General features: G+C 46.8%; 1 protein-coding gene across 1 annotated transcript in view; it reads left to right on the plus strand.

The window, feature by feature from the left end:
* Nucleotides 1-10,920: 10,920 nt before the first annotated feature.
* Nucleotides 10,921-17,104, plus strand: part of MRPS15 (mitochondrial ribosomal protein S15) — a 129,920-nt gene continuing 123,736 nt past the window's right edge. Inside the window, exon 1 of the mRNA XM_085647924.1 lies at nucleotides 10,921-11,246. Within this exon, the coding sequence (XP_085504050.1) occupies nucleotides 11,105-11,246 (142 nt within the window). The 5' untranslated portion in view covers nucleotides 10,921-11,104. The remainder of the gene's footprint in view (nucleotides 11,247-17,104) is intronic.

The following is a 17,104-nucleotide window of genomic DNA, read 5'->3' on the forward strand; positions in this document are numbered from 1 at the left end:
CACCCATGACTTCGCATAGGACCGCCAGGGGCAAGGGAGGGATCCAGTCGAACTCCGTGTTGACCAGCAAGGCCCTTACGTCACTGCTAAGGTCTTGGGCACAAAATCCCCATTCCTGGTAGACACTGGGGCGACACGTAGTGCGTTATCCAAACGACTGATCCCTAGGGCACCCTTGTCTGGCTCACATGTAACCTCAATAGGCTTCGATGGAACGCCCTCCACTAACCCCTTATCAGCACCAATCTCCTTTGACTTAGAAGATAACACCACTGACACGACCTTTCTGCTCTCCTCCAACACCCCCGATGCTATTATGGGACTTGATTTGCTAAAACATTTTCGAGCTACCATCAGATGCTCCCCAGACGGAGTTCGAGTCATCCTACACGATAACCCAGATCTGTCCAGACCCTGTCACACACGGCGTATGCTCTCTATAACCGATGCTGACATGTCCCTACTCTACACATTACCTTCACATCTATGGGCTAAAACCGACTCAGATGTAGGGCGCATGGTGATCGACCCGGTACACATAACCGTCCGACCGGACGCAGTGCTCCCAAAGCTTCCACAGTATCGGATATCACCCGAAGGCGAGAAGGCATTGGTGGAAATCATCGAGTCCCTAGTCGAGGCAGGGGTGGTAGAAGAAGTAGTGAGTAATGTTTGCAACAGCCCTATCCTACCCATTGTAAAGAAGCAAGGCGAGGGGGATGAGAAAGCCTACCGTTTCATTGTTGACTTGCGAGAGGTTAACAAAGTAGTCATACCCCAGTACCCCGTGGTCTCAGACATCACCACCATCCTCACCCTAATTCCATCCACTGCCACCATCTTTACTGTTATTGATCTCAAGAACGCATTCTTTTCCATCCCCATCCACCCAGACAGCCGTACCTGTTCGGATTCACTTTAAAAGCCCGTTCATACAGATTCTGCAGGGCACCCCAAGGCTACACTGAGAGTCCCAGTATTTACAGCCAAGCCCTCAAGAGGCAACTGGATGCAGTCCAACTACCCGATGGAGTGGTGTTGATACAGTACGTCGATGACATTCTTTTGGCGGCCGACACCGCTCCACTTGCCGTCACAGCCACCATTCACCTCCTCCGCTTCCTTGCGGAGAACGGTCACAAGGTCTCCAGAAAGAAATTGCAATTCTGCCAGCCCCAAGTAACGTATCTAGGCCACCTACTATCCAAAGACGGGAGGAAACTTACCCCTGACCGAATTCAAACCATTCTAGAAACCCCTTTTCCCAAAACTCAGAAGCAAGTGCGGTCCCTAGTGGGCCTCACCTCCTTTTGTCGACAGTGGTTGCCAAATTTCAGTCTTATCGTAAAACCTCTGCTTTCCCTGCTGGCTAAAGATACCCCCTTCCCCCTCCCCTGGACACCCGAATGCCAATCCTCCTTCAAAGAATTACGAGACGCCCTCTGCTCGGCCCCAGTCCTAGGAACCCCAGACTACACTAAACCTTTCTCCCTCTACACCCACGAAAGGGAGGGATGTGCATTGTCTGTAGTAACCCAGTCCATAGGCCCTAAGCAACGCCCTTGTGCCTACTTCTCTGCCACTCTTGACCCCGTAGCCAGAGCTTTGCCCGCCTGCCTTCGAGCAGTAGCCGCCGCTGCTGTCTCTATCCGGCAAAGTGAGGGGATCGTGCTCTCGAACCCCCTCACAGTATTGGTACCCCATGCTGTTGATACCCTCCTGAACCAAACCAAGACTCAACACCTGACTAGCGCACGACTGACTGGTTATGAACTGACTCTGCTTGCACCCCACATCACATTGAAACGATGCACCACTCTGAATCCAGCTACTCTACTACCTCTCCCTGACGCTGACCCCAATGCATCCCCTATACATGATTGCGTGACCCTCACCGACGAACAAACCAAGAGTAGGGTTGACCTCCGGGATACTGCCTTCCCGGACCCTGACGGAGAACTGTGGGTGGATGGCTCATGCATCAAGCTCCCTGATGGCACCACCTCAGCTGCCTATGCAGTCACCACAGCTCGAACAGTTGTTGAGACAGCCCGCATCACACAGCGATCCGCACAGGCGGCGGAACTAATTGCCCTCACACGAGCCTGCATCCTGGCAGCAGGGACAACCGCAAACATTTACACAGACAGTCAGTATGCCTTTCGGGTAGTTCACCACTTTGGGCTCTTATGGAAAGAGAGGGGATTCTTGACTTCTCATGGCACACCCATCCTGCATGGAGATCTAGTCTCTGCCCTGACCGAAGCAGTCCTCCTCCCCACACGGTTAGCTGTGATCAAATGCCAGGCACACAAGAAGGTGACAGACATTATAGGACAGGGAAATGCACTAGCTGACATTACTGCCCGAACCACAGCCGAGAACAGGTCCACGACCCGCATGTACGTGACCAGGTCACAAACTGAGAAATGGAAGGATGCTAGGGAAACGATTAGGGATATCCAACTAGCCAGCACACCACACGAATTAACTGAATGGGCCCGGGTGGGGTTGAAGGACGATGACGGTTGTTGGCGAACTAAAGACTCGAACAAGTGGTTGCTACCCGACTCATACTTGATCCCCATGCTGACCATGGCACACTCCCCCGCACACATAGGGTCTGCCCCCATGATCGAACTCATCTCCAAAGTCTGGCACAACGACAGAATACCAGACTCAGCCAAACGTCTGGTCCAACATTGCCTAGTATGCCTCCAACACAACCCTGGGAAAGGAACTGCTGTACCCCGGGGAGGGTTTGGGGTCCCCAATCACCCCTTTGAAGTCCTACAAATGGACTATGTCCAGCTAGAAAGGTGCCAAGGTTTAAAGTATGTACTTGTCGTTGTGTGTGCCTTCAGCAAGTGGGTGGAAGCCTACCCAACCCATGACAACACCGCTATGACTACCGCAAAAGTACTACTGAAGGAATTCTTCCCCCGATACGGCCTTTGTCGAATTTTGTGGAGCGACAACGGCCCCCACTTCGTAGCCGAAGTTATCCAACTCATCTTAAAAGGGTTGGGTATAAAACAGAAATTCCATGCGGTCTTCCACCCCCAATCTGCAGGCCTGGTTGAGCGACACAATGCCACATTGAAGCTTAAGATAGCAAAAATAGTCGCCACCACAGGACTAAGATGGCCAGACGCTCTCCCACTAGCATTGCTATCAATGTGTTCCACCCCCACCAAACACCACTTAACCCCCTACGAGGTCGTCTTTGGGCGGCCCATGAACCTTTGGACTGCACCAAAACCAACATCTATCCACGACGTCCCGGACGTCCTCATGTCTGACTATTTGTATAACCTAACTAAGACGTTGTCTGTTATCCATCAGCAGGTGCTGCACGCCATTCCCGATGTTTCCAGGGGCCCCGGGCACGACATCCAACCCGGTGACTTCGTCTTAGTGCGTAACTTCCAGCGCACCAAGAGTCTGGAGCCCCGGTGGACGGGCCCCCTGCAAGTCCTGATCACCACCCGAACAGCTCTTCGAGTGGAGGGGAAACGCAATTGGCTGCATGCACACCACTGCAAGAAGGTATCACCGACCCTGACAACCACGGACAACATCACCGCCCAAGAGGAACTTCTGGACAAAGACCGACCAACCCTGAGCCGCTGCCCGGATACAGAGACACTTGAATTGATTGAATATCCAGATCCCACTGTGCCATCCAAAGAAGGGTATAACTTGCGACGAAAGGAGAGAACTTCGGCTAAGCAGACCACAGGCTAAGTGGAAATCTCAGAACGGTAGCCTAGTCACCTCAAAGGCCACCAGGAGAGAAACTAAAACAAAGTCTGTGGTTCTGCCCGCTACCGAGTCTCTTGAAGGTGATGGAAGCGCCCGACATGAAGATGATGGAAGCAACCGGACGTCCGAAGATCCACTACAAAAACCCAAAGACTGACCGAATGCACAGCTTTAAGACAATAGCACTTTTCATTTCCCTTCTCTTTTGCCTTCTCCTCGTGGTCACCTTCTGGATCATGGAGGAGAGCACACCCGCTCATAAGACATTGCTGACCACCGTTCAACCTACCACCACGAAAGAACACCATCTGATCTCACTTTCACCCCAACTCCGAGAAAGGCGTAAGTAGTTCTGGAATAACTCTTTTGTGCAGTTGCTCCACCAACACAATCTTGCCACCAACGCCACTAACTGCTGGATCTGTGGGTTGCTGCCCCATGCCACTGGGCACTCAATCCCTTTCATCCCTTCACCTTTTTCTGTCCATGGTTCCTGCCTCGCCTGGCTGATCCTCCTGCAGGAGAGCTACAAGGACAATGCCACTTCCGGCAGAACCATGTCACACTTCTACCATGGGTTCTGGCTGAACAAAACTGGTAGAACCTCCGCACTCTTCTGCCCTCTGAGATCGAACACTTCCTTTCACATGGACATCCCCGCCAAAGAACGAGTTGAAATGCAAGTGTTCAACAATCCAGCCAGACCCACCTTCCCTTACCTCCGAAAACGGACAGCCGCCACCCTAACAGTGGCCCTGTCCGTCATCAACATCACTGGATCTGTATGCCTCGAAGGCCTGGGGGCACAGCTGGTGGGCCACAGCTCCTGCCTCATCACCCGAACATTGGACTCAGTTGACCCACCCTCCTTTGTTGCCTCCCCGAATATGTACTTCGTCTGTGGTACTAAGGCCTACACCTGGCTCCCGAAAGGTTGGGGAGGCACCTGCTACATCGCCTTCGTCCTTCCCCCGACATATGTGGCTCCAGCAAACCATCACCGACAGAAACGTGCCAAAGACATTGTACAAGCCGACTCCACCGGAGCACAGTTCATGGACGCAGTAAAGGGTCTTGTTCCGCTCTGGGGTCCGATGGCAAACAGCCGTGCCATCCGCCACTTAACCCAGGCAGTCGAAACAGCAATGAACATTACAGCTGGCGCCCTCGCCAACAACACCGCTGAGCTTCAGGCCGTCCGCCTGGTGGCTCTTCAGAACCGCCTTGTTCTAGATGTGGTTCTGGCTGATCGTGGAGGAGCATGCCGCATCATTGGGTCCAGCTGTTGTACCTACGTACCAGATAACTCACCCTCAGTCTACAAAGCAATTGAACACCTCCACAGACTGTCCACAGAGGTCCATCAAGAGCAAGAAGAATGGTCGCTGGGGAGTTGGTTTTGGGACACTATTAAAAGTTGGGGATGGAGGCTGTTTTCATTTATCCTAATACCGATTGTGATACTATGTGGATGTTGTTTGGGGATTCAGTGTCTGCCACCTTTATGTTCGCTTTTTATGAACTGCATCTGCCCTAAGACTTTGAACTTTGAAACAGAGCGGATGAAAGCCCTCTATGAGGTGGAAGTCCGCAGTATTATGGGGATAAATCCGAACTAGACAAGCTGGCGAGATATGTTAAAAGGGAGGACTGTGGAAATTTAGCCTGCAAACTGAACATTATCTGCGCCATCTTGCCTCTCCCCAGCGCCACGCACAGCGAATGCACGGCCGCCATTTTAGGCACCCCACTCTCTCCCCGCTCACTCTCGACCGCCAGCGCTTTCCCCTGGCGCTGCGAGCATCCCCCGCGCGCCGGCCACCCCCGCTCTCTCATACAGGCCATAAACCCTCTCCTTCTGCGCGACCCTGCTACGGAACCACATCCGACCGACATCCCATACATGGTCATGCCTCTCCTTTGATAACCCCCTTCCTCTGCGCCCCATTGTCCGAACTGGTCCCAGGCCATCACCTAGCCCTGCGGATGCAGTTTATTGCCCCTACTGTAAGGGAAACACCCCGCATCAAAGGGATTACAGTAGATCAAAGCCCCTACCCCCTGAGACCCGGCCGGTTGCACACACCCCCGGGAATTAGCGGAATTCCCTGCTGCGCGATAGCCATCTCCCACTGCGGGTAGGGTGGGAACCTCTACTGTAACTATGTGTGGAATCGGATCTGAGCCGGGGCTTCAGGGGATGTTCTTTCAGGCATCAAGAGAATCTCAAGAATGTACTATATGTAATAAAGCAATAAACCGGTGTATAAGAGACCAGGTCTCAGAGATGCGGTTAGAGCACCTTGTAACGATACCTTGCTGTCTGATCTGATGTGTTCTGCTCCGACGGAATAAAACTTTGTTTCCTGCCTTCCAGTCTCCGGCGCCTGCCTCTTTTATTGGTAAATTATCGAGTGGTATGAGAGGCGATTACCGCCGGGCAAATACTTGAAAGGTTATCGACTGAAACTGCCGCTACCATTTAACAGGACTGGGGTAACCAATCGCTATTCTCTTCATCTTTTATAGGCCTCTTCCTCACATTAGTTGTTCCCGGGGAAATATTAGCATTTTTGCTTTTTGTCTCATCAGTTACTTCTGGGAAGCCAGTTTTAGAACTATTAACTACCTTTTTCTCCCCGTCCAATTTTTTACCTTTCACTCACTCATCCATCCTTACATCCACCCATTCCTCATCTCTCCATCCATTCACCCTTGCACTTATCAATTCATCAATCCATCCATCATTTCACTCATCCATCCACCTTTTCACTCATCCATACTTTCACTCATCCATCCACCCTTTTACCTATCCAGCTACCCTTCCACCCATACATCCAGCTATTTACCTTTTCTCTCATCCATCCTTCCACTCACTCATCAATCCATCCATCCTCTCTCATTATCCATCTATTCAACCTATCACTCATCCATTCGCCCTTTCACTTATTCATCCAGCCATCCACCCATCCCTTCACTTACTCACTCGCCCACCTTTTAAATTTAATTTTGAGCTGAGCCTTTTTGAGAAGAGGCCCATCAAGAACTTAACCCTCGCTGCAGGAGCCATTCCAGGACTGGGACAGGATCCACCACGGGGGGGGGGGGGGGGGGGGTCAGGAGCCATCACAGGGGTGGGGGCAAGAGCCATCACTGGGGGGGGGGGGCAGGAGCCATCACAGCAGGGGGAACAGGATCCACCAGGGTGGGCATGCAGTATTCTAGTATCATCTTGGTCTCTTCCAGGGTGGGGTAGGGCTCCTCACCCCCTCCTGGACAGGACAATGAGAAGACAGGCTCTCTTTCCAAAATGTTAGTTTTGCCATCCCCCACTGTGATGTACAGTAAGCCTGGGCAAAGCACTATGCTATGCTCGCGTAGTTTGCGAAGTTCGCGCTACTTCGCACTACGCGAATTGCACGTAGCACAGTGCAAACACGCGTAGCGGTCATTTTTTGCTGGCTCGCGGTCCTCAACGTCAAGTTGGCGACCGCGAGCAAGCAAAATGACATCCTGGCGAGACTTTTTCCTCGTTCGCGATCAGCAACCTCAAGTTGCCGATCGCGAGCGTGAAAAATAAACCACCCGACGAGATTCTCAACGCGGGGAGGTCAGGTTTCTCATTGCGAGTGGTCGCGTATGCTCGCGACCGCTCGCGATGAGAAACTACCAGTCCGCGTTGAGAAAACTGCCGCTCGAGTAAAAATCTACAGAAAACTACAGCTCGCACTGTGCAAGATGCCGTTTTCAATGATTGCACAGTGCCGGATGCTTGTCCGCACTGTTCAATCATTGAAAACGGCATCTTGCACAGTGCGAACAGGGTACTACGCAGTTCGCGAAGTGCTATGCGTAGCTCGCGTAGTGCGAAGTGACTTTGCGTAGCGCTGCTTCGCAAACTACGCCCAGGATAATGTACAGTACTTAAAGGAGATACTCCACGAGAACTGATTTAACTGATTGTCCTTCATACTTTGTTAATCAGTGTGGGTGCGATTGTGACATTTCTTTATTTTATTACATTATGGACTGCATGCTTGAAGAACCGAGGTTTGCTTAAAGTTTAGTGACAGTAATTAAGCTCTGTGACGAGAACCACCACGTGCTGCCTCGTGTAATCAGGGCCGGTTCTAGGACGTTTGGGGCCCTGGGCAGAAAGGGAATGTGTGAGGCCCCTCTAAATTGCAGACACATGACCATTCAGGGCTGTTTGCATCTTAATAGATGCCCCTGCGCCTGAAGCTTCAGCCCCCCCTCTGTCACCTTCAAACACCTCTTAACAGCTCATTAAGGGCGGAAGGTGTGAGGGTTGCCATCCCGCTGTGCCTCTCCAATGCTGCTGGGTATCTGAGCTTTGGTACTGCATCGGAGTCTGTTACACCCGACCTCAACGGCATCGGAGTCAGGCCCGGCTCCAGGAATTTTTATATGGGTGGGCCAAGGGTGCATTTGGGTGCGCCACTGCGGGCTCGATTTGTCGCATATATGTCTGGGCAGGCCTGCTTCAGGGCCCTCCTTTATCTCTTCTTAGTCTTACAAGGCCCAGTAAATCGCACTCTTTTCCAAATCTCTTTCTAAATATTATCACTCTCAAAAACTGTTTTTTCTATGTAATTTTCCTTTGATGGGAAGAGGAGGTTTCTGAGGTGGTAGTATCAGGCAAGTGACACTACTTGGGCTCCCTCTGTTCGAGCCTTCATGGAGGATCCCTCTTCATTACTACCTCCACCTGGCCCCAGACTCCGCAACGCACTGCCTTGCAGGCTTGATTATCCACTACTCCTCTCCAGTGCACCTTATCTCACAGCTGACCTTGGGCCCCAGCCCCATATCAGGCATCATCGGGCTCCACTTTCATTTTTCCCGGTAAAAACAGTAAAATCACCTTCAAACTTAAAACATTGAATATAGCAGTAAATATAATTAGCATGCCCTTTAAAGTATGTTCCACAGTAGCCCTTATGACCCGACTGCTAATTAAATAAACTAAAACAGAAAGGCCATGACAGGGCCGGCTTTAGCGCTGATGCGAAAGTCTTTTTTGGCGCCGCACCAATAATCACTGCCATACGCCACAAGTGCCCCTCTGCTCCCCATAGCCCCTCCCCCTCATGACCTCCTCCTCAGATTCCCTCACTGCCACCCTCTACCAATGCCCCTCATTTCTCTGTAGCCCCTCCCCCTCATGACCTTCTCGTCAGAATCCCTCACTACCATCCTCCAGCAGTGCCCCTCATCTCTCCCTAGCTCCCCCTCCTCCCCCCTCCACCCATGACCTCTTCCTCGGATTCCCTCACTGCCACCCTCCAACAGTGCCCCTCATTGCTCCATAGCCACTCCCACTACCTCCTCCTCGGATTCCCTCACTGCCACCCTCCAACAGTGCCCCTCATCGCTTCATAGCCCCTCCCACTACCTCCTCCTTGGATTCCCTCACTGCCACCCTCCAACAGTGCCCCTCCGCTTTACGTAGCCACTCTCTCATATGCATTTCATTTGTTGTGTAGCGCTACTCATACCAGTGTAGTGTGTGTCAGTACTTTACACCACGCACACATTATACAGAGACAACAAATCATACAAGTATGTAATTCAGCCTACAGGGAATGTCACATAAGCCAATGAGGATTACATGGTGTACGAATCACGTCATCCATACTGGTGGGCAGTTATTTTAAGAGGGTTTGATCTGGAGAAGCACAAACTCAGGATTTAAAGAGTACTCCAGTGGTTAGGGGTTGGCTTTACTGATAAAAATGTATATCTGATCAAACATACTCATTTTAGCAACATTAGAATAATGAAAGACTGGGGAAGTTCTAACTATATCACAAAACAAAAAACGCGAAGTTCTAACTATACCATTCAGGTTTGCATGCAGCTCTTTGATGACAGTTCATTGGTCACTGTCCTATGTTAGGATTGTAACTTCTGAACTGCAAGTAACACAAGGATCTCTGTCACAATGACAGTAACCCACTGAGATTCCGCATAAAATACAGTTCATCTGCATTTAAAACTACTAACAGAGAAATGATTGCTCTCTCCAGCAGGATCATTAATAGCCAGATTGTTGTCCTGCATCAGCCATGATAACGATAAAAACTGATTAAATGAAGCACACACAAAGTACAGATCCTGCTGGGCCTGTGCAGATTTTAAAAAGAAAAACAAATAGTGACACATTCTCCTACCTACTCCATTAGTCAAACTTAGTGTCGCAGCCTGATCTGATATGCAGCTGCAGGGGTTGGGAAAGGTGAATAAAAATAAACAAACTTATTTTCTCCTGCGCTGCATAGAAAAAGAATATCCACGCAGCAGGACAGTAAGCAAAGGTTACCACAGCCAAAGAAAGGATTTGTCGCCTTCCGCCATGCCCCTGGTGGAGCTGAAGGGGTGAAAAAATAAACAAAGCCTCGTTAACATGTAAATGGTCTTTTAAAGACCTGTGAAGTACTCGGGTACAACTGCGATAATCTCAAAAACTGGCTGTGTGCGCGCGCATGGGGGCACACACACGAAGGGGGAGGTGGGGGGGCTTTGAAGCACTTGAGCCCCATGGCGTTGCGCGCCTCCCTTCAAGCCCTCACTGCAAGGGCCAAGGCTCCAGTTTACAAGACACATACATTTAGGGTGGTGCGACCAGTGCCTGGTTAAAATTACGGACAAATAGCGTCCGTTAAAGAATCCTTCACGGACAACGGACAGACGGCCGAAATTACGGACTGTCCGTGAAATTTACGGACGGTTGGTCACCCTAACGAGACCATTGCATTGTAAATGCTTGTTTCTATTTTAAAGGAGACGCCCCAGCGGCGCAAGAGGCTTGTAAAATAAGCTCCATGGTCGATTCATGGCACAGAGAACCTTGAGAACGCTCACAATCGCAAATACCCCTAACGTCAATACGCCGAATGCAGATAGCTGACACACATCCAAAATGCTGCGTTCCCACCCACCTCTAAGAACGCCTGTCGAGCGTGAGACGCGTTAGTGCGATTAAAAATACGCAAAAAGACTTCAAGAACGTCCATTTTAGATGAGTGTAAAACACGCCCGCTTCTCCAAAGGATAGAGCGGTTTCGCTATTTGTTCGACGGCCATATTGGATGTGGGTATAGTCAGCAAACCCTTTGAAATAAGGATAGGATCGCTGACGACGGCCATATTATGACTCGGAAATGTATCCAGTTTGAAGGTGGTTCTAGATTACGTCGGCGGCCATGTTATGTGCTGGTTAAAAGTATGCTCTGTCTGACACAATGTGCCTCACTAAATATGGCAGCCTCCATGCAACCGTAGGTTGTGTCTCTGGCGGTATCTTTTGACAGTGAAGATGTTTCTTGCCCGCAGAGCATTGTTTGCGATATGCCGGCCCCAGGGAAGCCTCTGTCTTTCGGGTCACTTCTTGAATAGTCCCCAGATCTCTGCTGCACGCACAGGGTCGGGCTCTAATGGAAGGACAAACGAGGAGCGAGGTGACTATTGGATGTGTGTTGATATGGAGAAATGCTAACATTACTATGGGGCGGTAATAAATTCACTGGAATCACGGTAATATGTCATAGCTCATAAGAGTACTTTAATACTTAATAAGGGCTGTCAACGAGGATAAGGCATAACCACCAGAGCTGCCGCCTTTGGGATTGGGGAACGGGGTTCGAGTCTCGGCGTTTGCTCATTCTGTGATTCTAGGCAAATCACTTACTCCCCCGTGCCTTCAAACAATGAATGTGTGCTTGTGCAATGTAAATGGTGCTCATGCATAGCTCTCCAATTCCTTCGGGTCAAGTGTGTTTTTTTGTAGTATTTACATTGTTATGGATGCATCTTTTATGGGACTTATAGCCTATAATAACGGTCACATTACCACTCTTAACAAATTGGACACTCCTCATCATAAGGGGCTTATTCCTGGCACAGTTGTCAGTTCATGATATAATAATGGCAGTGGAATACCTGTGGTCACGGCTTAAGTGGGATGAAAAAAACTGGGGAGCCTCTCAAAGGGGCGTGGCCAATGGAATTAAGGTTGGGGCTTAAACACGTAAGCAAAAAATCTGTGCTTAGCATAGTGTGCCGCCCGACTTGAATTTTGCTGCTTCTGTCAATGCATCCAGATATGAAACAACAAGTAACATCATACCTACAACAAGGCAGGACTATTGGCTTTGTCAATGGTTGTTAGTTGCATAAGATAAATAAGCAGCAACTATGGCTTGTATATAATATTGAAAAAGCTTCCACTTAAAACCCTGGTGACACCAAGACAATGTTGCTGCTCCTGATTTTCAAAAAGAGAAGAGAAATCCAGAGAGAAAATGACTCTCTTTAAAGTATTTCCCTTCCCCTGCAATGCTCACCTGGCATGACGTCATGCCGTAACTTCTCCACTAGTGAGAAGTGAACATGTGCACATCGATGTGCCTGCTGTCACTACACTCTGGTAAAAGACGGACCGCCTGTGTCAGGGCACAAAACAGAGCCCGTGAGAGACCCGTTTCAAGGCTCCCGTTAAAATGGGAAAGTATTATTTGATTGGAAAAGATGTGTATTTTCAGAAATTGGTTTGCTGATGAATACAAGAGGATGCAAATAGAAAACACATTTTTAATTGATAGTTTAATGATAATTGAAGCTAAATTGGGGAGACTTGCTGCGGTTGTTATATCTTTTTTGCCGGAGGGCACGTGATGCTTTGGCAGTTATTTGGTTAGTCAGATGGAGGCATTTAATACTAATGAGCTTTTTCTAGGCCTTTCTGCTGGTAATCTTGCTTAAAGTACTTTGGTGATCACTACTGATAAACCTGCTTAGGATGGTTATAATCTAATGTTAACAGATGTGCTAAGTGTTTTGCAGTGATCAAATTTGCTAGGCAGCGGCGGTTGACAACATAAAAAAATGACCGGGCACACAGACAAGCTTGCAAACACACATACAGTCACAATCATAAACACTCGCACACAATCAATCAAACAGCGAGTCAGGAAGGCAAAATAGATACGTTTCAGTTACCTTGCAGCATGTCCTCACGCTCTCAAGTTCGTGGCTCTGAGTCGTCCGAAGACGAGGTAACATAGGAAAGCAAACTGCACCTTATCCAATCCAAGGAAAACAGGAAGGGGTTAGTGGATCCAGATTTTTCTGCACTCCGTGTAATTGAGGATATTTTTTGGGCTTTTACTTGTCCTTGGCAATGGGAGACCCTGTCGACATTAATTATGAAACTGAATGATTTGCCAGGGCAAGTAGATATTTTTATAATCTTTTTTTAATCCTTTTTTGAATCCAGTATATTTTGTGATCAAGACTCCTTCTTCTTCAGGGTCGTTCAAAAGACGTAGTACAAACAAAGAACAAGAGATTTATAACAGTCGCCCACACGTGTTTCGACCCCATAAGTTGGCTTTTCAGCCTGGGACTTAATCAGGGCTGTTACATCAATTGTTATTCACAAGGTTAACATGCATAGGCAATATACAGGTTTACTGCGAGGCCAAAATCATTTTATACAAATCAGCAAAGTTGGCCATCTAGGACAGATTTAAACACAAAAGTTAATTCAAAATAAAGAGAGAAAAAACAGGTAGGTAAAGAAAGAAAAGGAAAAGGATAAGATATGAGTCATAAAAGAGAGTTCCATCCAGAAAGGAGGAAGGAAAAAGATGACCATAAAAAGATATGCATATATCAATTGTATTAAGCCGTCAAGTAAGAGTCACATACAAATGGAATAACTAATGAAAGGAATATATACATACAGTTAGGTTGTGATATAGTTGGAAGTGATGGGCATAAGTCCATAGATAGAAATAGAAAACATTTTGAAAATGCCAAAACATTAGCACATACCTTCTTATCAAAATTCAGTGTGTTTAAGTTAAAATATAGGTAACAATTACTCCTTCATAGTGTGGAGAAAACTATTATGTCTGGTGAATAAGTGATATTAGCTTAGTCAGGTATTTCTGTAAGTGCAAAAGAAAATAATTTCACAGGTGTGAGACCTTGAAACGCGGTCCTTTATACAGAGGATTGCCCGTGAGAAAATCTAAAGTCTGGCATAATTAAATGGTATATTGGTGCCATAGTGTAACTAATTTGAGGGAGCCACACATGCAACGTGGGATATTTTGGACATATGGTTTAGTGTACAACCAGTCACCCAATCTACTGGGTAGAAATGCTTACCGTAGGTTAATCATAAATTGTTGTTTCTGTATATAACAGGTAGGAAGGAAAGAAAGATACAGATGTTTATCGGGTACCTGCACAACTTAACTGGGATATGTTATCACTTGTGAGACACGTATAGTGCATACCTTACAATGTTCAAGAAGTGTCCCAAAAGGAGACGTTCTTTTCGTGTTCAAATGGTGAAGATATTCTGAAGGAAGACATATTTATTTATCAGCGGATGCAAAAAATTGTTGGGTCTATGTTATGTATATGTAAAGGGGGTCCCGTATGCAGCAAGGCCTCACGAGTACTGTGGGTGTTCGAGAGGTCTTAACTGTTGTCTTATCCAAGGAAAGTTTTCTGTTGGCGCGGGCAGTCTACGGAAAGGAGTGGCCCTTCTATTTTAAGTTCAGGGACGGAAGTTCGTCTCCTTAGTGTTCATGCACACTTCCAGGAATCGGAGGTCCTGTGTCTGCGGACGCGTCATCTTTGAGTGGGTTTTGAGAACTGAGTTGTAATAGTTAGGGCAAGGCTCCCAAACGTGCAGAAGTGAAAAAGCCTGAAGCATGGGTTGCCATAAGGAAACAAATATATTTTTATGTGTAGTATATATTAAATGGTAACCCTAATCCTATGGGCCTATATTGTTGCAAGAGTGAAATTGATATTCACCGGAGATGAGTGAACAGACTCTGTGGGGAGAGTAGAGGTATGAAAGCGTACAGTTTGGACTCATTAATAATGTCGTAGTCTAAGACAGACATATTTTCTTAAGAAGAAGAATAGTAGTAATGGTCATATATGAACCCTATATTCATTAATCCCTAGTAACCTCTGGGTCATACCCTATACCTATTTACGGGAGTAATGTGGTCAAAAATCCTATCTGGGTATGCACAGGGGTGGAAATAATCATCTATAGATGGAAGATTAATTTGGTATAGAATCCCTTTTTCATATGTTCTTCTCATACTTAGGACAAAGTATTATGAAAAGGTGAATCAGGAAGGAGGTTAATTCAGGTACTTAGTGGTCTTAGTGATTATTAAGGTTCCTTTGGAACAGTGTGTAATTTAAAAATGTTGAAAAATTTAGGGGGAGGACAGTAAGAAACAGCACGATGCAAACAATGTGTGAACATAATGTTATAGATTGATGTTAGCATCCTCATTCATCACCCAGCCAGTATTGCATTTCTGCATCCTTATTAAGTCCGTTCTTGACTGTGTTACATTGGAGGATTAGTTCACTCTCTCTTCTGCGTAGCCTCAGTTCTCGATTGACACCTCATCTGGCCTTGTGGGTTATTTCAGTGCCATAGAAAGTGAAAGTTTTCCTGTGTGCATGCGTGTCATGAAAATGGTCCTTCAAAGGTTGACCTGTAATGTATTTATTTATGTTCCTTTAATGTTCTTGAATTCTGATTCTTAAGGGTCTGACTGTGCTTCCAGTGTAAGGGTGATTGCATGGACAGAAAATCACATAGATCACAAACTTGCTATTACTGTCAATCCATTCCTTGATTTTAATATGTGGTCATGGAGATATGTAAGGTGTTGTTGTTTCCCACTTTGCAGATATTACAATTATGACATGTGTGGAACCCCACTGGTCTGTCTAAGAAGGTACTGACATGTTTCGTCTTGTCCACAAATTCCGATTTACAAAGCATCCTTTTCAGGTTTAGAGCACGCATGAAACTCACTTCTCAATATTCTCGAAGGTGATCCTTAATTCCTGGTGTGTATTGTAATAGATGCCAATGGCGTTTTAGAACTGTCCGAATATTTTTGTGACCGTTGTGATAGTGTGTGATGTAGGAAATCTTATTCTCATTTTTGCTTAGTAATTTTTGTTTGTGACTCAAGTTGGTAGATTTGTCTATCATAGAGATGGTTTTCATTGTGGATAATAGCTGGTGTGGTTTATATCCTTTTTTCTCCAACCGTGTCATTGTTTCTTTTCCTTTTTGCTCAAAGATTGATTCTTTGCTGCAATTTCTTCTGATTCTTAGAAATTCACCCGTGGGTATGTTTGTGATATTATGTGTTGGATGACAGCTGTCGGCCCGTAGGATGGCATTTACTGCTGTGTCCTTTCTGTAAAGTTTGCTATGCAATTTATGTTTGACATAGAATGTCAGGTCCAAAAAGTTGATTTCGATCTTGGAGAAATTTTAAGTCGTTTTAATCTTCCAGGGGTTATCTTCCAATTTCTGTAAGAATCTCAGTAGGTGATCTTGTGCTCCCTGCCAAATGCAGAGAAAGTCGACGATATATCGACGCCAGAAGATATGTTTTGTGAAGTCTGAGAAGACTGGATCCCATAACCAATATTTTTCGACATAGCTCATGAAAAGACAGTCATATGGTGGCGCGAATTTTGCGCCCATCGCGGTTCCGCATTCTTCTTTATATATTCTTTGGTTGAAGCTGAAGATGTTATGTGTCAAGCAGAATTCCAACATGTCTAGTAGCATTTCATTTGCCTTGAGAAAGTTGGCTGGTTGGGTCCAAAGAGACTGTTTAACTGATTTGAGCCCATCTCGATGTTCAATGGAGGTGTATAGGCTTACAATTTCAATGGATGCTAGGAAGAAATCAGGTTTCCAAATGACGTCTTGTAGCTTTGTCAGAATATCTTTGCTGTCTTGTATGAATGAAGGTATATTCTTCATTAGTACTTGCAGTTTTCTATTAATGTATTCACCTAGTCTGCAGCAGGGTGAATTGAAGCCTGATATAATAGGTCTTCCTGGGGGCGGGTGGTTCCTTTATGTATTTTGGGCAATAGATAGAAGGTTGGCATTGTTGGCTGTTGGATAAAGAGGTATGTTTACTCGTCAAAACTAATGAGCTTAGATGTATACCACTTTTCCAATTTGTATTTTATCAAATGTAGAATTTCTGGAGTTGGTTCCTGAGTTAGCAGTTGGTAGCATGTTGTATCCGATAGTTGACATTGTGCTTCTAAGATGTAATCATCAATGTGTAGTGCTACAATGTTACCTCCCTCATCTGCTTCCTTGAGGATCAAGTCCTTCCTCTCCTGCAGTGCTTTTATCACCTTTCTTTCTTCTGAAGTTGTGTTTTGTGACAAAAAAACATTTTTTTCTGAGGTATTCTTTTGTTTTCTTTTCTCCAGGTCATGTGTT

The sequence above is a fragment of the Triturus cristatus genome, chromosome 3_2 (genome assembly GCF_964204655.1).
Source record: "Triturus cristatus chromosome 3_2, aTriCri1.1, whole genome shotgun sequence".
NCBI lineage: Eukaryota > Metazoa > Chordata > Amphibia > Caudata > Salamandridae > Triturus > Triturus cristatus.